Here is a 23,932-nt window from a genome sequence, read left to right on the forward strand (position 1 = left end):
AGACGTAACAGGCAGAGCAGCATTACTGATTAACGCACGCCTCAAACCCTCCATCAGCTCCCAGGAGCTCAGAGCTCACGCCAGTGAGAAATGCCCTTTCCTACGCTGTGCTGTCCTACTGAGAACCTTTATAAAACAGATGTAAAAAATATTGCGGTTCCGTCTGCAACATCACCTTTGCGTTAACTGTCCCACCCTGTGTGGCTCTTGGAGGTGACAGTCATTAAAATTGCAATTATAATAATTATTTAAGCATCGATTGGCATTCATTTCCTTCTTAGATTTTGTCATAATGGCTCCCTCTTCTTTTCCTCTTTTATGGAGAAAAGCCTGGTGAAACCATAGAAAGAAACTCCTTCTCAGAGACGTTCCTTTAGTCTACGTTATTAAACCACCGAGTCTGACCAAGGGAAGACAAGCACAAACCACCAAAGAGCAAAGTAGCCTCGGAAAACTAGGTGCTTTTTTTTTTTCTTTCATTATTTTATTGCTAAAAAGCACCAAGAAAACATCGACTCCTACATGGAACAGGAGATTTAAATAAATAAAGATTTAACTGCAGAATTGTGTCCATAAATCTTGGTAATGTTACCCTTTTCACACAAGTGCAGCCTAAAGGACAGTCATCCAGAGATGGTTTCATTTTGAACTGAACTTCCAAACTAAAATGTCACTGTCATACTGGAAAGTGGGAATAGCTCCCTTTAAGCTGTTGAACTGTTCACCCAAATGGGACAGCATAAAATGCTCTTGGTTCTTCTATAAAATAATAACAAAATCATCTCACTTGTCAATCAAAATACTGGGGTGCTTGTTAGTTGTGACCTTATTTGTTACAAGACTTCTGTGTCCTAAGATTGCAGTGTCTGCAGGCCCTCCCCAGCCCTCAGGAGAGGAAGCTTACGTGACTCACATCGGCCTTTCAATGGATTTAGCAGCAGAATTATTCTCAGATGTCAAAATTCACACTGATCTTCTTATAATTTCTGGGAAAAAATACTTTTATGGAGTTTGTTTTAGTTATTCTTTGCTCATCAGTTCTATTATTTCCTCACTTTATTTATTTTCCTATTTTACCTATTTTTTTTCTTTTCTAATTGCCATAGGCGATGCTGTTTTGATTGTGCTATTGTAGCATTCAAAAATATTACCTGCAAAAATAATGATGTGCCCTCTAGTGTAAAAGTAGCTGCTTGCACAGCAACTGTATGATGCTTGATATAGGCATAACTGAAGCGAGAAGCCTCTATTTCCATGTGTTGTGTCCCAGAGAGGACTCTCCGGCCTCGGGGAGCTCACCCGTGGGCAGCTCAGAGCTTCTCACACAGGCAGCTTGAAAACTCTGCTGACTTTCCAAGGAAGCGTGGGTCTTTTCACGCTTTTTGATACAGAGTTCCTCTTTTTTAAATATAACCCTGAGTGAGAGGCCTAAGGGCTGATATTTTCCCAGCAAACACCAGCACAGAAGCAGGCAGTGAGTCTGGCCAGTGACGGAAGGGGGTTTTGGTACAACCCCGGGCAGTTGTAGTCGTCAGGAAGAGCTTTATGGGGTCTGCTCAGCACAACAGCGGGATCAGGAGACACAGCAGCACCTACGCTCTACCGAAAACCTTTCTGAGGAGCTCAGCTTCCCTACAGTTACCACATACCATCTAGTGATACAAAAGGAAACTGCAATTTCTCATTCCTTGTTCTTCACATGAAAGCCGAAGATGACAACATGTCGATATTTTGCTTTCCTTCCACCAAAGGCAGACGGAGCCCTGCCTGTGCTCTCTCCTCTCTGCAATTCACCGTTTCTCCATCCATCACAAACCCTGTGACTGGCTAGTTTTCAAGAAGATTTAATCTCTGGAGATGTATGATTACACAAGAATCTCAGCTTCAATAAAGTTAAAATAAAGTCTGCCCTTCAGCTACAGAACTGCGTTTCATCTGTAGTTGTAAGTTATTTTAAGTCCTACAGAGGTAAAACGCAGGGCTGAATTTAAAAGAAACCCAAAATCTAACCTTGTAATTTTTGTAAATGTCATGATTTTGAAGGTCCAAAATAATAGTTTTTAACTACAAGGTTACTATTCCCTGCTGAGGGGGGGAAGTCAAAGAGAAAGAGATCTTAGTGGTCTCGAGACTAAGGCTTGAGATTGGCTAATGGGAAAAGTGGCTTTACTCTTGGAAACTCTCTGCCTGGAACACTGCAGGACTTAGACACACTGTATCGGGAGGCAGTCACTTTTTTGTGGTGTGTTTTTTTTTCTGCTTGTCTGCATCGCCATATGGATGATTTCAGTTCAGCAGCAACATACACTGTGATATGATTCTGACGGCTGGGATAATGGAAAAAGTCAATGTTTACTTATTGGTGGAAGAAAATTTTACCTTGCCTGCCAACTGGGGCAATAAAATAAATTTGTTTTGTATGCTGTGTGGAATTTCTTACTGCCACTAAATGAAAGCAAAACAATCCGGATCTCTCCCGGGGAGTTCGCAGAGAGAATGGGTACAGATCCAGCAAAAGTCACAGATGGAGAGAACTGTGAGAGAGAACTCGCCCTCAGCTTTTCTCCCACTTCCCCTCCTCAGCATCCGTCAGCTTTCTGGTTTTAGAGCAAAATGGGATTGTTCTTACCACTCACCAACACAATCCGTCCCGAACTGTTAAGTAAGAGTTTATTTGGCGCAGGTTGCTGCATATCTAGATTATGTAAGCAAAATGCAGAAATTCTATGAGGTACAGTAGTTGCTTTTCAGACGCCAGTGCGGGCCTTAACACTTTGCTCTGAATCTACAGCTGGTGACCAGAAACCAGTCCAGGTGCAGTGACCAGAAACCGGTCCAGGTGCAGTGTGGTGGGACTGTAAGTGTAACCCTCTCTGCTGAGATGGACACAAACCTCCACAGTTTCCAGCAAGTCAAAACAAAAAACCGTTTGCAGACCCAAGACAAAGCTTTGGACTCCCGTCGATCTCAACTTACCTTTTGTGGGTCTCCAGAAGAACCGCAGTGGCATTTCAGGGGAGTCAGAGTGAGCGTCGTGTTGTCTCGCTGACACCAGCCTGGGCACCGCTCTTACACTCTGCCTGGCTGCAGAGAGACGGGACTGCCTGGAAAAAAATTATCACTGTAATTAAAATCATAGAATAGTTTGGGTTGGAAGGCCATCTAGTAAAGGCCATCTAGTAAAGGCCATCTAGTTCCAACCCCCTGCCATAGGCAGGGATGCCTGGTAGTGTAAGATGGGGATCCCATGTTCTACAGCAACTTAGAGGAAAGGCATGCAGTGAGTGATGAGTTCATGGGAAGAAATGTGCCACTGGAATAAAATCAGGATTTGTATTTAATATATTTACACTTTGGACCCTCCTCTGGCTGCCAGCACAGCAAAGCCAAGGGTGCAGTTCCACTTGAGGGACACATTGACAACTTCATACCTTCTCTGTGGGGTGCAGAGGATGTGCTGAAGGGGCAGGAGTGTGGAAAGGAGGAGGCGCGATACCACCCACCCACCATCCTCTACTGCTGGTGTAACTCACTGCAGTTCTGAGGGTCTCCCCACCAACTCCCCAAACTGCTTTGATGGAAACTGACCCAAAAGCACAGCAGAAGGAAACTGGTTTTCTCCCATTTCTCCTTAACTGTGCCAAGCGCAGCACGTATTGAGCTCTGGGTGAATATAAGACATTGGCAGATCCAGAGACTTATATAGTATCACATACATTTGAAGAAGCAGAAAAAAAATGGCTTATAAATAGAAACACTGAAATATGGATTAATAGTTCTCCATTGCCAAAGCATCAGCAAAATATTAATGGCAGGACTGCAGACACTTAGCAGGGAAAGTGGTGTCTTTTAAGGATTAGTCTGCTGAGTCTTTACTTTTCAACCCACTGTATTCATGAATAATTTAGTGGAAAGCACAGAGCATACATTCCAGACTGGCGAAATTGTAGACAACAGTAAAAACAAACAAGGAAAAACATGGGAGAGAACAGAACGGTGAAAGCAGCAGAGGTAGAAAAGATATAAAAGATGCGGTCTCAATTATAACAGACAGGTATAAACTAACACGTGTGAAGGAAGCCATCGTTGGAATAGATGGGCTGTGTCCCTGCCAAAAATAGAAACAAAAAACCCAAGATTTTCACGGAATTATTTCACTGAATTTTTAGAGTTGGAAGGGACCATAAAGATCATCTAGTCCAACTCTCCTGCTGAAGCAGGATTGCCCAGAGCATGTCAGAGCATGTTACTCAGGACTGCATCCAGGCAGGTCTTGAAAATCTCCAGAGAAGGGGACTCCACACCCTCCCTGGGCAGCCTGTTCCAGTGCTAAGATATGTGACCAATACCCATTCTGACTGAAATAAGAGCTGGCAATAAGGACTGATAATAGTGTAGGTAATATTTTAGAAGGTATAATCTTACCAGAACTTAAGCAGATCATTTCTGACCCCCTTACTCCAATCTATTCAACTAGATACCTTTGTGCTCCTGATTTCTTCAGTCCAGCCAGGTGCAATCCACTGAATTCCTTGGCTACCACCTTGCATTCCCCTTAACTGCCGTGCTTGACTCATGTTGTTTAAAATAAGATCTCCCCTTCACTCGGGCATTCTCTCAGCTGACCTGCAGGTGCAGTGAACGGTCACAAACCCATCCCAACACAGCTGTGGACCCCTTCTTTACTGAGTACAATCTTCCGATGTGCTGCTTCTCTTATGAAGCCACACACAATGAGAGCAGCTTGACGTGAAGGTTTTAGATCCCCCAGGAGTCCAGGCCTGCTTCCTTTTTTTAGCTCAGATTCTAACCGAACCCAACAGGAATTTGGCCTCAGCAGCTTCCCCAGGATCAAGCTCTGGTTCAGCAAAGGATTAAGGCTATTGTTGGGGAACACACGCTGCCAGACACCGACCCTCCCTTGTCTCTCATCTCTGCTCTTTGACTCAGCCTCACACAGGTCTCTTCAAATAGCAGCACAGGCTGCCACCTAAATGCTTGTCCTTGCATGCAATCACGTCACCTTTGTTAAAACCAGCGTTAATTAAGGGTGGGCTCCTCTAGACCTTTAGAAAAACTCAGTGGTTTAACCAAACACATTTGTTTTAGTATTCCTGATCACACTTAGGATTCAGTGTTCATGGATTTTTCATCTTTTGTGTTCTCTGGTGCTTGTGATTTCTGGATGTTAAAATACCAAGAAGAGCAACATTCCAATATCTAGTCTAAAACTCCCCTCTTCCAGTTTGAAGGGATTACCCCTCCTCCTATTGCTACATGCCCCTGAAAGAAGTGTCCCCCCAGCTTTCCTGGAGCCCCTTGAGGGACTGGAAGGGGCTCCATGGTCTCCCCAGAGCCTTCTCTTCTCCAGGCTGAACCCCCCAACTCTCTCAGCCTGTCCCCACAGCAGAGGGGCTGTGATCATGGCTGTGACCCCGCTCCAACAGGTCCCTGCCCTTCCTGTGCTGAGGGGCTCCCACCACTTCCAGGCCTTTGCTCTCTCGGGGGAGGTTCTACCTGGGCAGGGGCCCGGGGAAAGAAAGGGGAGGAGAGGGAAGGGGACGCCGGTCCGGACACCTCGCCTTCCCCGTTAGCTGGGGCTCTGCAGGCCCCGCCGCCATAGCGCCACCGCCTCAGGGACGGGACAGGGCGTGGCCAGCCGTGGCGTGGCCTAGCGTGGTGGCGTCACGCAGCAGCGTCGCACGCACGCACGCACACGGCCCTCCCCGCGGCGAGCTCGCCCCGCCCCCTCTGCGGCGTCACAATGGCGCGTTCCCCCCCCCCCTCCCCACGCACGCACGCCCCGTGACGTCGGCACGTCCCGCTGTCCCGGCGGCCGGGCCGGAGGAGGCGGCGGCGGCAGGCGGAACGGAGCGGAGCGGGCCGGCGGGTGAGTGCCGAGCGACGGGCACCGCGCCGCCGCCGGGGTGGGGAGGACGGGAGGAGGAGGAGGAGGAGGAGGCGGCGGCGGTCGCCGCCGCCGCCGCCACCACCACCACCACCAGCGGCCGCTCCAGCAGCGCCCGGGGCTGCCCCCTCCCCTTCTCCTTCTCCTCCTGCTCCGCCGGCGGCGAGCCGAGGCCTCACCGCACGGGCGGGCGACCCGAACAAAAGGCCGGCGGCCGGGAGGGGAGCGGTCCTGCCGCGGTGCCCCGGCTGCGCTGAGGGGCGGGCGGCCTGTGCCCGTTAGTGTTTTGGCGGCGGCGGGAGGTGACGGGGCCGGGGGGGGGAATCACCCACCGCCCCGCCCGCGGGGTCACGTGCCGGGGCCGCGGCGGCGCAGGGCGATGGCGGCCGCCCCCGCTGCCCCCGCCGGGCAGGGCAGGCCCGCCCCCCGCCGTGCCGGGAGGGAGGGCTCCGGTGAGAGCCGGCAGGTCCCTCCCGCCGGGCCGGGGCTCTCCGGTGGCGGGGGTTCGCTTCCCGGGGAGGGGTCGGGGCCAGCATCTCCCGGTTTCCTTGTGTGAAATGGGCCCGGGGCGGCGGCTGCGGCCGAGCCCCCCCACCCCGGGGAAACGGGTGCAGGGCGGGGGCTCTGGCACACTCCCCCCCCTCCCCAAAAGAACCCCCGTCCCCGCGGGTTGTCACCCGCCGTTCCGAATGTCCCTTGGGAGCGGCGCCGGCCCGGCATCCTGCGGGCAGCACCGAGCACGGCGAGAGGAGTGACCGGTGGCGGTTGTTCACGGAAGGGCTTTTGTTCCTTTGTGCCCGGGCCCCGGCGCTGGGATCGCCCCCCCTTGGGAGCGGTGAAACGGGGCGCGGGAGCGGGCCCGGCGCTCGGTGCCGTACGTACGGCCGCCCCTCAACAATCAGCTACAACAGTTCCCCAAATATGATTTTTTTTCTACCAAAAGAGGATAATCAGAGTGGTGACATAGTTAAACCCAAATATCAAGCGTGGGGTTTTAACCCCCGGAGTCGCTTGTCGGTGGTGTGGGGGGTTGTTCCCGGGGGGTGCGGGTGTGTGGGGGCGCCCGCAGGGAGCAGCAGCCCCCCGGCTCCGCTCCGGGCACGTTTCTAATGCTAAAAATACGGGGTTTTGTAGCGTTTGGCTCTGGGGAGAGCGGGCCATGCACAGCTCCTTCCTACAGCAGCGCTGGGAACGCTCTGCCAGAAATTACCGTGAGGACACAGCGAAGCCTGGATATTGATTTGGTCATTTTGAGTGAATCTGAAATATCGGCCGTTTGCAAGAACGTGCTGTGTCGCCTCGTGTGGTGGATGCTGCGGTTTCCTCCCGAGCCGCTCAAAGTCCCAGTTGTTTCAGTTGCTGTAATGCAGAGTCTGTACCCGGCGGAACAAAAAGTTCTGGTCTTCGTATTTCCCTCAAAATATACTGCATCAATTTAGATCTAATTGGGTATTCGTTTATTTAGGGAGCTGGAAGTGCAGTGTTTTTAAAGCCTATTGAACAGCAGACTCCTGGAATTGTTGCGGGAGAAATCTTTTGGTTAAAACTGATTTTTTTTTTTCCTTCTCTCTTCTGTGTGCACGCTAATCAAGTCTATAGATAAGAAGAGGTGTTCCCGTACTTACTTTCTGTTTTTAACATAGCTTCAGATGAACCAGTTTCTGCTTCGCTTTCCACACAATATAATTTTATTTGAGTGAAAAAACAACATTTTACTCTGTTAAGTAAATTAAAATAGGGCATATGCTCCAAATTCAGTTTCAGTGCTCTAGTTGTAGTGCAGGAGAGGAACCTCATTTTGAATAAATCGGCGGCGGTTCCGTGCTGAAATGGTTGACTCTTCTGTGCTTCAGTCCCAAACGGGCATCAAAGGGTTGGGCGTTTTCATTAATGTGTAATAGCACAGGACAAGGAGTGACAGGCAGCTTGAAGCCTCATCGCAACTAAAGAATCCTGAAGATATTCTGAGTTTAAGAAACAGATGCAGAGCAGCCGGTGACAGGGAAGAGCGAGGTTATTTATCTGTGGTGCTGCCCGGTGCCGGAGAGCCGTTTAATAAAATCCCCGACAGGCTCAGTCCCCGGAGCCCATGCTGTATGGACAGCAGAGGGATTTTCCCATTTAAAATCCCAGCCCCCTTTCCCTCATTTTTCCACCAGCGTTGGCTTTGGGGTGCCTTGTAGGGAAGGGCAGAAATCCAGGATGCTTTTTTCCCTCCTGCCCCCTCAATAATTGAGTTACGATTTCGGGAGCTTGATGGAAAAATCCAAGTGTTTTAATTACAGAAGAGCATTTACTGTATTGAAGTGATGCTCTAGGTGTTGAGTTGTCAACTTATGGGCGGGGGGAAATGCTGAATTTGTGATAGCTATTTTAGAGTAGTCTGTAGAGAGTTGCAGAATGTGTGAGATCATCTCTCGTTCGAGGCAGGACTCCAGCCTCTCCGGCTGGTTCAGTTCGGAGCTGGCGTTCATTGAGTTCACCAATGATTTGTGCTTGTTTGTTTTAAAAGCCAAGCTTTTACTTGCAGAAATGACTTCTTAAGACTGTAGGTAACTTCGTCATCGTTTAGGAGCTGGCTTCTTAAATAAGTACATTTCTGGGATATTTTTTTTTATTATTGTTGCTGGTTTTTTTCCAAAGAAATAGAAAAGTGGAAAAAACCATGTTGGGTCTGATGGTTTACTGGGGATCCAAGGGGCACAGCTGACTCAACTAACGAGAAATTGCTTCATTCCACCTGGGTCTAGTTAAAGCTTGAAATTTTTCTTTGGGAGAACCTGCAATAGATTTTGGGAAGTCACTCTGGTAGGACCTCCACTACTTCCACATCTTCAGGCTGGGTGGGAGAAGCGGAGGTGGCTTCTCCCTGTGAGCGTCCCTCCGAGGGGACAGAGAGCAGTTAAAGGCTGGCTGGGGCTCAGCCGGGGAGGGGACGCTGCCCGATTTACACTCCCGCTCCTCATCGGTGGGGTTGGCATTTCTCTGTTGCATCTCGAGTGAGAGTGCCAAAATCGGTGTGTGAGAGGGTGCGTGGATGTGGTGCGTGGTACCTCGGGTCGCTGCAATAACGCAACTCCTCGTGCCGCCTGCTTTTCTAGCAGGGAAGATGAATTGCAAAGCGTAGAACAAGGCCCTCACCCACTTGGCTTTAAGGGAGTCACCGTCCTCTGGGAAAGGGCGGGGGGTGTAAGTGACCACAAGTGTCTTTTATCCCGTTCAGTAAAATTTTCAGGACTGGCTCATTAAATAAATAACAACGCCGTGAAGCGTAGAGGTTACCTGGAGTCAGCGCGTGAACTAGTTCTTTTCGAGAGCTATGCAGCAGTGAGAAAGTTGCCCTACCACCATCCTATAATTCTGCCCTAATTGGATTCTCCCAGATATAATTGCATACCTGGAAGATGTGCCTGCATTTTTTTTATTTCCGAAGAAATCTGGCGGAACTGACCCAACCTTTTTCCTCCCGTCTCCAGAGAACATCTGGGGCTGTGATGTGGGAGCGGGGGAGACACAGGGCTTGGGGTGGTCCCTGCAGCGGGAGCAGGACGCGGCTGAAGGGCTGAGCACCCCCCACCCCGCGTTCCCTCTGAGCACGGCAAACAGGGCATCGTCTCCCAGGAGCTTGGCAGAGCCAGAATCACCGTGGGGTTGCGGCTCTTGGAGTGATGTGTGAGGAGAGGGACAGCTGCGGGAAGGAGGCAGGGAGGAAAGGTGGGGAAAGGCTCGTTAATGTTTGCCGTTTTCCTTAGGAGCTTTTTATAAAAATAGCTGCGCAGAACGTTATGTGGAGCTCGGCTATAAAGAAAATAACACACTTGAGTAATGTGCCCGATGCTGGAGTCGTCAACATTTCACTCTGTTACTAATGATAAATGGCCGGTCATTTGCTGAAGGACTGTAGCACGGAACGCTGAAACACTGACCGCTCCGGGTTCTTTCAGGGACTGACCACTCCTTGACTGGACTCTGATCTGCACTGAATTTATACTGAAATGATTCCTTTCAGTTCTTCAAATTTCAAATTTTCAGATTTCAAATTGGAATCTAAGCTGTGACATTCTCGGGTCTGCCCCACATCGTTCCTGTGTTTTGCAGCAAATGGAGATGGTGGTTCAAAATGCTTCAGAATCGTGTTGAAAAGCCGCAGCCCCGAGGGCAGACAGAACCCTGTGGCTCATGGGCCTGTTCCCCGAGGAGTCCCCAGTACTCTGGATCTCAGGGGGGTTCTTTGAGGGCAAGACCCTCCTGGTTGGGGTGTGGGAATGCGACGGTGGAATCCTGATGGTCACCATCTTCTCTGAGCTTGCAAGTCCCTACCTCCCTACTGTAGAGTTATTCAGGTTAGGCCTGGTGGACAACAGGATGACCAGGAGCCAGCAATGTGCCCTTGTGGCCAAGAAGGCCAATGGCATCCTGGGGGTGCATCGGGAAGAGTGTGGCCAGCAGGTGGAGGGAGGTCATCCTCCCCCTGTGCTCTGCCCTGGGGAGGCCCCATCTGGAGCACTGTGTCCAGTTCTGGGCTCCCCAGTTCCAGAAGGACAGGGAACTGCTGGAGAGGGTCCAGCAAAGGGCTACAAAGATGATGAGGGGCCTGGAGCATCTCTCTGATGAGGAAAGGCTGAGGGACTTGGGTCTTTTTAGTCTGGAGAAGAGAAGGCTGAGGGGGGATCTGATCAACGCCTATAAATACTCAAAGGGTGGGTGTCAGGAGGATGGGGCCGGTCTTTTTTCAGTGGTGCCCAGGGACAGGACAAGAGGTAATGTGCAGAAACCTGAACATAGGAAGTTCCATCTAAACATGAGGAGAAACTCCTTTCCTGTGAGGGTGGCAGAGCCCTGGAAGAGGCTGCCCAGAGAGGTGGTGGAGTCTCTGTCTCTGGAGACATTCCAAACCCGCCTGGACATGTTCCTGTGGGACCTGCTCTGGGTGGCCCTGCTCTGGCAGGGGGTTGGAGTGGATGATCTCCAGAGGTCCCTTCCAACCCCACATCATTCTGTGACTGTGTGAGGTATTGTTAGACACTGGTTTCCAGTGGTGATGAGGTATTTGTGCGATGACTTCACTGAGGTCCTGGTCAGGGACACACATACAGAATGTGTTGTGGCTGACGTTACCTGCTGGCCTCGAGTTGCATCCTTGTCCTCTTTTTCAGAGACCACATGCATTCATTCCACGAGTGAACCTCGGAGCCCTTCAGCACTTTCTAAAGAAATAAAGGAAGATCCTAATTAACCTTTTTTTATTCATTTTTTGTTTACCTTGCTAAGCACCAAATCCAGGTCACAGAGCTTGTTCAGAAGCTGCTGTGAGGACATACATGTGTAGATTTATAGAGGAAAAAAAGTGCTGAAGGGTTCTGAGGTTCATTGCTGAAATGAATGAGTGAAAAGGGGAAGGAGGGCACCGGGCTCCGAGCTACAGACCCCTGGAAATAGGGAGAGGAGCAGGGGACATCAGTGTCTGCACCCTTCTCTCCTCAAGCACCCGACTCCTGCCCCTGTTCAGAGACGGGACACAAGCCCAGGTGGTCCCTTGGAAGGATGTGGTAGGGACGGGTTTAGGAAGGCGTTGCAGCTTTTTTAACTCTCTGAATGTACGGAGTCATTTATTAGAGGTTTAATTTGCACATGTGTGACGTGCTCCTCTCTTTGTGTACGTGGTGGCTTTATGGACGCGAGCCATTAACTTATTACAGTTAAAGATAATTGCCTTTTATAACACTTTAGAAAAAGATAATTTGCTTAAGTCGGACATCAAAATAATTAACATCAAAACCATGGGCTTAAACTGGTTGTTGCAAAAAGCAAGGGAGAAGTGTGATGGTATTTTTAGTGCAAACAGCATCAGGTAAATGAGAGCACGGTAATTGCTTTTCTGTGAGAGGACCGTGGTGTCCTGTTCTGCTGGCTCATCCCCACGGACAGCACCGTAACGCTGATTTTATTTGCTTTCCATCAGTTTGCGGAGAAGCTGAAAGGCCACGGCATGTCCCCGGGCAGGAGCAGTGAGGAATGAGCCGGCCCCGGGAGCGGGGACCTGCCACCCCAGCCGGGGACAGCTGAGGAGGGGACACCTCACTCAGGGCGTGCTCCAGTAGGATTCCTCAGAAAAAGTAAGCTCTTGCTTTCTTAATGGACTTACGTGTGTCAGCTCCTTCACAGGCTGCCCCGTCGCAGCTGGAGTTTGAAAAATTGCAGTTTTGAGGTGGTTTTGTGGGAATTTGTTTTCTTCAACAGAGTCCTAGAAGGCCCGGGGTCTTTTCATACAGTTCTTATACATCACCTCTCCCATACTGTGTGTGTTGATGGAGGCGCTCTGCGCTGTGCATCCTGAGCTTACAAATTAAATATATGTTTTAGTATTAAAAATACAAAACCAAGCACAAAAGGATAATAGAGAGGTGGGATCTGGCAAGGCTGTGGACTAGTTCCTTTGTTGTTGGCTTTAGGCTGTATTTCTGTTAAAATGCAGTGTTCAGATCCCTTATTTATACCTGAACTGAGGATCTAAATACTTCAGATAAAATTATTTTTAGAGCTTGTCCTTGAGTTTGATTAATTTTTAGCCTCGCTAGTCAATAATGTCATTTTCCCTGTTGCCTTCAAGTGACTTAAGGGAACCCAACCCTCCAAAAACCAGAGCTTTACTGTTTGATAACGCTTCTCACATGGAGCCTGCTTGGATTAAACCTGATCATAAAAATACTGCTCTTCAATTTGAGGAAAATATTCTGCGGTCAGTTTTGGTTAGTTCTTGGTACCACGCAGTTGCAGTGAAGGTGCCCCCCCAGCCATACCGCAGCACAACAGCAGCCCTCGAGGTCTTTCCCCCTTTCTGAAGGATTCCCTCAATAAAAATCTACCTGTACGTCCTCGTACCAGCTTAGAAACACGCTCTGTGGCCTGGACTTGATATTTACAAAGGTAAACAAAAAAAGGATTAATTAGGATCTTCCTTTAAAAATACAGAGTGAGACAGCATCAGTTGGATCCAAACGGCAGTAGTGCTGGGCTCGGGGCCCGGGCAGGAGCAGTTGTGCTTCTCTCTTAGGAGTCTGAGGTGTCTGGGTAGCGCTTGCTCGGAGACGAGGGTTGATTCCTCCAGCTGCATTCATCTTACACATCCCATCTTCCTCCACGTCATTAAAAATCACACAGGAATGTCAAGAGAAGGCGTTTACTCCTTTCTCTTCACACCCTGCATTATTGTCCTGGTGTCGTGAGGGGTCAAAGAGCCCTCAAAGGAAGGGGTGACCTGTTGAGCACAGTCACTCAACAGGTGAGAACTTTCACTCTGCTTCTTAGTTTCCTGCAAGTTACCTCCCGGGATCAGAACGTGACTTGTCAAAATGCATTGCATTTGTAATCCCGGCATTGCATTTTCATCTCCTCCAAAATCTTAATTAAGATACGTGACTGGTATCCCAGTTACTCATCTGCAGGTGCTTTTCATCTTTGACTCTGAAAAGTAGAACCTTGTCAAGTGTATTCAGGGAGAAGCAGCCTTTTGTAAAACTATCTTGGAAGTAAAAATCTCCGTTGCTGGGCTTTTTTGCCCAGTTGTGTCTCATTGTGGGAGCCCTTGAGAATTCAGATCCTTTACCCCAGCCGCGGTTAGCACAAATCATTCAATCCATGGATTTCTCTTGGAGCTCTTGTTGTGAGATGCTGGTTGGGTTGTATTTGTGGGTATTCTGGAGTACCAGTAGCTTTTCTTCCCCCTTTTTCTGATGAGTTTCTCGTTATAAAGCCCTAGTTTCGGTGTAAAATGCTGTGCAGCCTCAGAAGCGTGAGGTTCCCGGAGAGCAGCCTGTTCCCAGCAGGGAGAGCGTGGGTCTTGGAAAAAGGCAGTTCCTGGGCAGTGGGGAATGCGGTGCCTGGCTCTGAAACGCTGATCGCAGAACTACCGGGCAGATTTGTCTTTAATCCCGGGGAAAGAAATTCAGATACGAAACTGAAACAGAGGTAGATACAATTATGTGCTACTTCAGGAAAAAATATTTGAGCAGAAGAGCTTTTAAGAGAATGATTTGATAAAAAATGGGATTAAAGAGGCATTGGTCTTTGGAGAAGAAATGACAGTGCTAGAAGGGAAGAGCCAGCAGACAGAAACACATTTTTGAGTAAATAGCACTTTATACCTTATTGTAAAGGTAAATACAGGTACTAAAGCAAAAATCTTTTTTATTTTATTTAATCTTGGCACACATTCATCAGGTGTTTAAAGCAGTGAGGGCTTTTACAGTATCACCAGGTGTTTTCTCTGGAGGCAGCACAGTGCTGGCGATGTGCGTAACACACACAGGGGACCCGGGGGGGCTCTGGCACCTCCATCCCTGTGGGGAGCAGGGGATGGGACTCTCCAAAGGTCCCTGTCGGCCCACGTGCCCGTGGCAGTTCTGTACGAGCTGTTCCCGGCTGCTTGTGCCACAAGGACCCGTTTCACTGAAAGGCTGTTTTGCCCAATATCCGCCCCGTGCTGCAGAGTCCCTTGGGGATTTAAGTCAAAAAGGTACCTTTTTAGGGCCTATCCCCCAGAGCCCGTTCTCCTCCTTGCTAATAAACAGGAACATAAAAGGAGAATTGCCGTGGAGCAGGCTGTGGAAGATTGCCATGGCAAAAACGCAGTCGACGAGGCATTTGCATATTTAGGCTAGAATTTTTCAACTGCTGAAATCCCACGCAGTGCCAAATCCACACAGTTTTGCGTTCCCTGCTCTCTTACAGTTGCTACAAAAATGGTTTTTAATGACAGAAGTGAGGTATGGCCAGAGGAGGCAGAGGCTGGTGGTGGTGTGTCTGCTGTGACACTGCTCCTCCTGCCGGGCTGCCCCCAGCTGGACCGTCTGGTGTTCAGGGAAAAAATCCAGCGTGTCTTATGAAAAAGCCATTTTAGTTTCCGAATCTGGTTGTTTCTGCAGCCCCGTTGTGGTTCTGAGCCCAGTGCGAGGGATGGTGTGTGGTGGTGATGGGGATACTCCACCGGAGACCTCTCCGGAGGTGCTGGAAGACCAAGTTAAAAAATGAACGAGTGAGAAAATCGGAGGGTTTGTCCACGCAAATGATTACTTTTTTCACAAATGGCTTAAGAGAAGTTCTAATGTCAGTCTTTGACTTAATATAAACTCAAAGCTTCACTCCCTCACTTATTTCCCCAAAAAGCAACTAAGACGTGAGGAGGGAAGTACCTCCCTGGATTCGCAGTTGCAGCTTCATTTATACGGTGCAATCCCTCACCAAACATCCCCAGTCCTGGAGGAGAGACTGGTCTGAGCTGGGTGTTTGCAGCTGCATCACCTCTTGAGGAGAGAATCACAGCCGCTTTCCGTTTCCGGAGGCGGCTCCCAAGTGAGTGGCTGGTGGGAGGTTTGTTAATTATCAGCACTTCAGAGAGAGCAGAGGAAAGGCCACGCTTGGTTTTCTAACTTGGCGTGAAAATGAAACGGAGAAAGGTTGGTGATTGGCAAAAGAAACCCTCCCAGTGCTCGGTTCGGTGTCGGCTCCGTGATAACCTGTTGCCGTCTTTGAGCTGAGCCTCAGAAATGAGGCCAGGCCTTAGTTTAAGGTCAGCAGCTCCGACCCCATAAACTGATGTGAATCTCTGTCCCTCCGCAGGATGGCCGGCTGTGGGGAAATCGACCACTCCATCAACATGCTGCCCGCCAACCGCAAGGCCAACGAGTCCTGCGCCACCCCCGCCCCTTCCCTGGCCGTCCCCGAGTGTGCCATCTGCCTCCAGACCTGCGTCCACCCCGTCAGCCTGCCCTGCAAGCACGTCTTCTGCTACCTCTGCGTCAAGGGAGCCTCCTGGCTGGGGAAACGCTGCGCGCTCTGCCGCCAGGAGATCCCCGAGGATTTCCTCGACAAGCCGACCTTGCTGTCGCCCGAAGAACTGAAAGCGGCCAGCAGAGGCAACGGGGAATACGCCTGGTACTACGAAGGCAGGAACGGCTGGTGGCAGTACGACGAACGCACCAGCAGAGAGCTGGAAGATGCCTTTTCCAAGGGTAAAAAGAGCACCGAGATGCTCATCGCTGGGTTTTTATACGTAGCGGATCTCGAAAATATGGTTCAGTACAGGAGGAACGAGCACGGACGGCGCAGGAAAATAAAACGGGACATCATAGATATCCCAAAGAAGGGGGTGGCCGGGCTGAGGCTGGACTGTGAGGCCGTCACCCTGGCCCGAGAGAGCTCGGCTGACGGGGCGGACAGCAGCCCGGCCCCGGGGGCCACCGCTGGCCAGGCCCCGGCCACCGTCCCCGCCAGGCCCCTGCCGTCACCGGGCGCTCAGCTGGGGAGCCCTTCCACGCCGTCCCCCGAGGCCAGCGACTCTCTGGAGAACTCTTTCGCCCACTTACAGATCAACGGAGAGAGCGTGGCCGAGAGGAGCCACCGGGGAGAGGGAGAAGAAGACCAGGAGTCGTCGTCCTCGGGCCGGGCGGCAGCCCCCGACACCTCGCTGGAGGAGACGGAGTGGGACGGCAGCAGCGACGGGGAGGAGGTGCCTGCCCCCCAGCAGCGCCCGGCCCCCGCCCCGCAGAGACACTGGGAGGCCAGCGGAGGCCAGTCGGGGGCGGACGGAGCGGTGGCCGGGGTGGCCAGGTCCAGAAGGCCGGACGGACAGTGCACGGTCACCGAGGTTTGAATCTAGAGCCATGAGAATAAAAACTCAGCCCCGTTCCTGTAGGGTCTCTGTCCGGGGGCGGGGAGGGGGAGAGGCAGATTTGGGCTGTTTAACTCCAGCCTCTTTAACTTCCACGTCTGGGCTGGAAGACTCCGACTGCAGGAAACCGGGTTGTCCCGGGAACGGTTTGGGAGCTGCTCAGCAATACCCGGTTTCCCTGGAAATGTCTCGTGTTTCTTTTGTAGCATTTTCCCCCCGGGGGCGACTCGCTCCCTTTCTGGCCAATGTATATCTGCTGTACCACCCCGACTGTCCCGTTCCGTGTCTTACTCCTTTCTGCATGGATCCATGGAGGAACAGAACACTAACGAGGCGGGAGCGGTGCCGGGTGTGAGCGGGGTGCTTAATTTAATGTGAGAAACTAGATGTGAGTTTGGAGTTAAACTGTGTTTTTACTAGACGAGCAATCATTTCCCTCCCCGCAATGGAAATGTAAAAACGCTGGTAACTTTCGTTGCGAATTCTTACCTTTCCACCCTTCGTGGCGTTTTCACTGGCTTTGCCATCTAGTCCTTGTAGGTTTGTTTTTTGAGGTCTTTCTTGATCTGTCTCGTTTTTGTTACGGAATTTATAATTTAATAAAACTACATTTTATCAGTAACAATCTTAGCTGTGCCTCCGGTGTAACTGAGCCTCGCTGGAGGAACTTCAGAGAAACCCGTCATCAAACGGCTTAAGGGGGGTGCTGGCTCCCAGCGGGATCTCCCGGACCCAGCACTGTCCGAGTCTCTCTTCCTGCTGGAGAGCCCCGATTTGCAGGTTTAGTGCTCGCAGGGGAAGGGCCGATGAAGGCGCGTGGCTTATGGTGGGCAGAAGTACCGTACGGAGGGCCGTTTAACAGCAGAAACGTTGACAGGAGAGCGAGCGTTACCAAAGGTGACCCTGTAAGGAAGAGCAGGGAGGCCGAGGCTCTGTGGCTGCCTCTCTGGTCTCCGCAGCACAACGGGCAGCACAGGGAAGGCGGCATCGTGCTTCTGTCGGAAACGCATCTCCTGGATCGGCCCCGTTCCTGCAAACTGATTTCTGGGCGTTAGAGACGGTCAGGAACCGCCTCTCCAGCAGCTCGGCTCCTCGGGCTAGGGCAGTCGGTTTATTTCGTTCTGCTTTTAAGTCAGCCGATTCTGGACTCAGTCTTTAAAATAAAGCTAATTACACTCCGGTTCTCAGTCCGTTTCCCTGACCAGGAAGGGACAGGGGCCGATACACAAGCGCTGCCTCTCCCCAGCCAGAAGGCGCTGCAGCAAACAACCCTCTGAAAGGAATTAAATGGGCTGGTTTTTAAAGATGGTAGACTTAAACTTCTAAAATGTTTTCCTTGCTGTAATCTGGGCTGATGTGTCCAATCTTGGGCAAAGCCGGTAGCGTGCACTTGAGAAGGGAAGAGGATGGAATATTTTTTCTTCTGTTACCAGTTGCCACTGCTGTATTTCCCCGAGTCGGCGCCCGGGGGCTCTGTCGGAGCCTGGCTTTGTGCTGCGGGGACCCGGAGGAAGAACCCTCCTGCCACAGGCACATCCTCTGCTCCAGGTGAGGGCACGTGCTGTGGGAGAGAGCAAGGACCTGACTGGTTCCACGCTTCATTTTGGGACTTTCGGTCCAAGGAGTCTACAGGTAATTCCGTCAGTGAGCGATCATCCCCGGTCTGGTCAGGGGAAGGCTCCGGGTGCTGCCCGTGGCTCCTTTGGCCGACGGCACCTGGGAAGTGCTAAAAATGAGTTAAAATAGGGCTGGGGAGAGCTCAACAGCCCAGCGTCGGTGCGGCAAATGCACTGCCCTGACCCAGCCAGGAAAAGGCGGTGACCGGTAACTCCCACCTTGTATTAAAGCATTTAAGCCCTTGCCTTCAGCGGGAGAGGGGTCAGTGGTGGCCGCGGCCACGCTGCCGTGTGTGGCGGCTGGAATGCCCTGCAGGAAGGGATTCTTAAACTTGTACAGCCTGGCTGGAGAAAGGCCCCGTGGAGCAGAATGGAAAGGAAAAGGCAAATTAAAATCCTATAAAATCTACCGCGTCTCTTTGTTTCCAGGAGAACAGATAACCACAGACGCAGGAATCCCGGGTCAACGGGAGAAAACCTCGCTGTGCCCCAAGCGCTCGGCCGGAGCAGCCGGCACAGCCCGCCGGGAAGGGAGATCCTGCCGGCAGCAAATAGGAGGAAATATCTCAAACGCTAAAAAAGATCATCACCAGGATCCACCCCTGAAACACCTGGCACAGAACCCACACCCCCGTTAAGATATATGTTTTATACATCTCTCTCCCTGTTGGTTCTCACCCCCCCCGGGGGGGGGGGGGGCCGGGCTGGGTATTTCACAGCGTGACAGGAGTAACCGAGCCCCCGGGAACCCCCGCGGGTCCTGCTCCGGGTAACTGGGGACCAGGAGTATCCGTTTTGAACACGGGTTTCTAATTTATTTTGTGCATTTAGTGCTTGGGGGCTTTTTAGGCCATTTCTGAAGGGGAACAAAAACCCGGATGAAGCTTCTGGTCTTTACTAATGGGGCAGAAGCCGGTAGCGGTGCCGGCAGCTGCGGGGTGCGGGTACGTGGCACTTCAAGCTGCTGCTTCGTGACATAAAGCCCTCGGGTGTGCAGGTGCTGAAAAGGGACCGCGTTCATCTCGCTCAGGCCGCAGGTCTCTCGGGAGCGCTCTCAGGAATTCCGGGGCTGGTTTTCATCCCAAGGGCTGTGTGTGTTTTTATAACAGAAGAGAAACCAGAAAATATGGGATTAAGCTGCTCCTGGAATCGGATCAAACCCAGCACCTGTCCCTACCTTCAGGATCCCCTCCCCTTGCTGTGTCTGTGATTCCAACAGAGCAGGGGACAGAAGGAGCTTCTGGAACCATTTCCCAAAGCACCTTCCTCGGCACCGGGGAGTTACCTGCCCTGTTCCAACACGGCCGGGAGCGGGGGCCAGGGAAAGGGAGCTCCTGGGCCACTAATTAAAACAGAAAGGGGCCCCGAATAGACGTACGTACGGGGCGTCACCCACTGGCAGCACACGTCTCGTGCAAAACGTGCAACTAAAACACATCCTGCTTTTCTGCATCCTGGCCTGTGTCGGAACAGCGTGGTGAGTGGGACTCGGGAGGTGACTGTCCCCCTGGGCACTGGTGAGGCCCCACCTCGAGGGCTGGGTCCCGTTTTTGGCCCCTCACCACAAAGAAGACATTGAGGGGCTGGGCCGGGTCCAGAGAAGGGCAACGGAGCTGGTGAGGGGTCTGGAGCACAAGTCTTGTGAGGAGAGGCTGAGGGAGCTGGGGGTGTTCAGCCTGGAGAAAAGGAGGCTGAGGGGAGACCTCGCTCTCTGTAACGTGGGTTTCCAGCTGAGGAATCGCCTCCTTTTCCTCAGGGAGCTTGTTCCACGGATCTGGAGGTAGTTATGACAATGGATGTCAGTGCCACAGAGCCCAGTTTCCCCCCCGGAGCACTGGTGTCCCGGGCTCAGCCCCCAGCCCCTGCTGGAAGGAGAGCCAGGCGCATCCCAACCAGCGGTAGAGGGAACGGCCACGGCTGTGTCTGGGGGGTTTTGCTCTCACTGATGTTTCAAGAATCATCTGCCGAAGCAGGGACTGGGGGATGGTTCCTCATCTCTAAAGGGAAACCCCTCCCCACTGAGTTACCTAACGACTCGCAGAGTCACCGGCGCCAAGCGGAGACCAAGTTCCAAATCTTCCTGCCAGCCCACTATGCCCAACCAGTGAAAGTGCTCTGGAGTCAGCCATGGACAAACCCACACACAAGTCCTTCCAGAAGCTGGAGTGGTCAGAGCACGCCGTCAGGCACGGACATCCCACCCCAGGGCACGACACATCATGACCTTCCAAGGTCTCAACCAGCTTCTATGGAGAGCAGGGGGGCAGCAGGACAGGTCCGGGCTGGGGGAACCTACAGGCGTGTGTGGAAGGAGCTGGTTCCTCGAGCAGCGAGAAGACACCTCAGTGCACTCCCAGACCTGGATGGGTGTCAGCGAATGGGGGCCGTACGCTCCGCAGTCGAGTTACAGCTTCTGGAAGAATCCCCGTTAAAATGGAAGCATCCTCAGCAGCTATACACAGAACTGGCTGAGGATGAAGAAATCACCACCACCATCTCACCAGTCATCAGCCCCTCAAAGCTGCTAAAAGACACCGCTCTCGTATTTTGCAGCTTTAGATGCGCCTGTTCCATGAACAACTGAACCTGGTGCCTTTCAAGCAATTCATTCCCACAGCGCTTAGAAACACAAAGTTAACCCCAAAGAAAATGATCTTCAGCCTCGTTCCTAAAGCATTGCAGTTCTATTCTCAGCACAGCGTTTACCTTTACAGCCTAATTTCCCTGATCTCCAGCCAGGTGGTGGGCAGGGCAGGGAAGGACCTTCCAGGGGCTCCTCTGTGGCTGCCCACCGGTGTCTGCCCGTGAGTGACAGGGACGTCACGGGTGTCTGCCCGTGAGTCTCTGAGGTGAGTGACAGGGACGTTAACGCCAGTCTCAGTGACCAAGTCCTGAAATGACTCCCTTTAATGCCAGCCTCAGCCACAGCTTTGGCCGTAGAAAGGTCAAGAACGTTTCTTACACGCCGACTGTCACTTATGTTTTGCTCTTCTCGCCAACGCCTGCAGATTGGCAGGGCCACCCCAGACCCTTCCAAAAATGTCCTTCTCTGTCCTCAGGGCGGCCTCCAGCGGCAGCTCCCTGCCCGCGGCCACCACCTCCTTCACGGCCCGCACCACGCTGGCCGGGCCCTCCGTGTGCCGGCCCAGCCAGGCGCGAGCTTCTTCCAGCGCTCCGCTTCCATCCGAAGACTCCAAGGTCTCCTCTGAGAGCCCAAGGCGCCGGGCCATCTCAGGGTCCACCCCGGTGGCCCCACTCAGCAGCCGGAGGGCGGCGCCGTGGCCCACGATGGCCACCAGCCGGGCGGCTCCTCCCCAGCCCGGCACCAGCCCCATCCGCTTATGGACAAACCGAATCTCGCTGCCGGGCGTCATCAACCTGCCAAGGGAGAACAAACACCCCCAGGTCAGTCTGTGCGTCCGTGTCCCTCTGCAGCTCACCCACACTCTGCCTGTCTTCTCCTCCCCTCGGCTTCCAAGGGCCGATACAACCTGACAGCGCAGAGCTGGAGTATGGAGTCATGGAATCATGGCATGGTTTGGGGGGGGGAAGGGATCTTAAAGCCCCTCCAGTGCCACCCCCTGCCCTGGGCAGGGACACCTCCCACCAGACCAGGTTGCTCCAAGCCCCCTCCAACCTGGCCTTGAACCCCTCCAGGGATGGGGCAGCCACAGCTTCTCTGGGCAACCTGGGCCAGGGTCTCACCACCCTCACAGCAAAGAAGTTCTTCCCCACATCTCATCTCAATCTCCCCTCTTTCTGTTTAAAACCGTTCCTCCTCATCCTATGGCTCCCCTCCCTGATCCAGAGTCCCTCCCCAGCTTTCCTGGAGCCCCTTGAGGGACTGGAAGGGGCTCGAAGGTCTCCCTGGAGCCTTCTCTTCTCCAGGCTCGACAACCCCAACTCTCTCAGACCCTGTGAGTGTTCCCAAAACTCCTTTCCTGGTTCAGCTTGCTTCACAATTTGCTGACACCCAGTGTCCCACTGGGAAAGCAATAATGAAAACATTATTCAGTAATTAATTCCAGCTGCGCTGAGCGACACGCGGCATTAAAAAAAATCAGTGGTCACAGACAGGTAGAGACCTGATGCCAGAGGATCTGTAGGTCTCCTAAAACAGGTCAAGGAGACCTCCCAGATCTCCCCGAGATTCACCTCTCCCTACGGTGCTCCTGTGAACAAGCTCCTCAGAAAACACGGAGGTTAAGTGGTGGTCAGCAGAAGGTGTAAAGGTCGTCTGGGACGCCTTCAGGCTTAGAAAAATCATCTATGGTTTTTCAGTGTTTTCAGCTATGAATCCTCTCCCGAAGCCAGGCCATTTCCCACAGCCCCCACCCCTCACGCTCTCTGTCCCTCTCCACGCCCGGAGAAGCGATGGAGACCCCGGCTCAGCCCTGCCGAGGCGAGTGCCGCTGCCAGGCTGGGACCAGCCTCCGAAGATCCCCAGCTGCAGCCTCGCAAAAATAGTTCCCTTTTTGTTTTATGGGAGGAATCGAGCCTGCCTGCTGAGCCACGACAGATCTCATCTCCCGTTAGGTGAATTTATGTAGGAAAAGCGCATCAAGCATTACTGGACGGAGGCAGACATCAAAAAGCTGAAAAGACAGAAGAACCGCTCTGTTCCTGAGCTGGTTTTTTTACCTTTTTCACCAGTCCTGGCCCTGCCTGAGACAGAGGAGTAGCTGAACACCGAAGGGGCCCTGATGTGACTCTATGCCCGTCCTTGGCTTCCAGGTCAAGGGGGTTACAATCTGGGTCTCCTGTATCCCAGGGGAAGGTCACACCGCTGGGCTCCTGCCCACATGCCTGCCCTGCCCTAAAAAAGGAAGACAATCTGTTGCACGACAATACTGAAACAATATTTATTAAAAGTAATTCACGTACAAAGTAACTGGAGACCTTACAGGCAGAGCAACACCCCTCAGAAATGTGAGGGGCAGCAGAATCCTCACAACTTCAATGGGAAACAGGAGGTTAAGGCAATGTAAGCACCAAAACACGGCTGAAACCTTCTTTAAGAACGTTAAGTTTCCGGGTTACAAGCAAAACACGAGCCCTGGGAGGAAAGCACGGCCACCACGGGCCACGTCCCATTTTGGGTTAGTCATCTACAGGCGTCAGGGCTGCAGCAAGCGTCCCCCCGTGCCATCTCACAAAGCACGGCCCGTCACCTCGCGTCCCGTCACCAGCTCTGCCCGGGAAAAGAGAAGCTGCTTTGCCATTGACGACACAACCTGACAAACCCCATCCTCAACGGGGACTTGGCGCTGGCTGGGAGCCAACGGCTCCGCTCCCCTTCCCTGCAGCACTTCCCAGCTACTCCAAGCTGCAGCACAAAAGCTGCAGCGAAAGCTGAAAATGCAAACAAAAAGATGCATTTCTCAGTTTTTCGTACCTGCTTTTTATGGGGCTGCTGTTACTGAGCTGTTCCAACGGGTACGATCGGTTCCTCGGGCAGAATTAAGATTACATTAAGGTTTGTGCTGGCCCTTCCACCATCGCTTCCTGGCCTTTGGGGTCAGAATTACCGTCACGGCAAAGCCACAAAGGAAGGTTACCAGGGACCATAAATACCATCCGCTATTTTATGCATTTTAAAAGCTCACTAGGATTCTGAAACCCACGGTGTAAAAAAAGGACACCTAAAACATTAAATACATTGTCAGCAACCTGCATGCTGTTCCCATCCCTGTGTGACTCCCAGGGTCACGTAAGGACACAGCTCCTGACTTCCAACCT

At 52.1% G+C, this 23,932-nt stretch overlaps 2 protein-coding genes across 3 annotated transcripts in view; one reads left to right on the forward strand and one right to left on the reverse strand.

The window, feature by feature from the left end:
* Nucleotides 1–5,820: 5,820 nt before the first annotated feature.
* Nucleotides 5,821–17,206, forward strand: RNF146 (ring finger protein 146). 2 transcript variants are annotated; one of them, XM_074167938.1, is made up of 3 exons: nt 5,821–5,890; nt 11,871–12,024; nt 15,527–17,206. In XM_074167938.1, exon 3 carries the CDS (start codon nt 15,528–15,530, stop codon nt 16,557–16,559), a length of 1,032 nt encoding a protein of 343 aa, XP_074024039.1. In that variant the 5' UTR covers nt 5,821–5,890; nt 11,871–12,024; nt 15,527; the 3' UTR covers nt 16,560–17,206. The 2 variants fall into 2 exon arrangements, with proteins under 2 accessions (XP_074024039.1, XP_074024040.1); XM_074167939.1 differs by lacking the exon at nt 11,871–12,024 and having other exon boundaries at nt 5,835–5,890; nt 15,527–17,200.
* A 3,654-nt stretch (nt 17,207–20,860) lies between these two features.
* The window catches only part of ECHDC1 (ethylmalonyl-CoA decarboxylase 1), a 36,022-nt gene continuing 32,950 nt past the window's right edge, over nt 20,861–23,932 (reverse strand). Inside the window, exon 6 of the mRNA XM_074167940.1 lies at nt 20,861–21,571. Within this exon, the coding sequence (XP_074024041.1) occupies nt 21,166–21,571 (406 nt within the window). The 3' untranslated portion in view covers nt 20,861–21,165. The remainder of the gene's footprint in view (nt 21,572–23,932) is intronic.

This window comes from Numenius arquata, chromosome 2, assembly GCF_964106895.1.
Source record: "Numenius arquata chromosome 2, bNumArq3.hap1.1, whole genome shotgun sequence".
Lineage (NCBI taxonomy): Eukaryota > Metazoa > Chordata > Aves > Charadriiformes > Scolopacidae > Numenius > Numenius arquata.

What these genes read in the sequence shown, in the direction of transcription:
- RNF146 (XM_074167938.1), top strand. Translation starts at nt 15,528, where the DNA reads ATGGCCGGCTGTGGGGAAATCGACCACTCCATCAACATGCTGCCCGCC.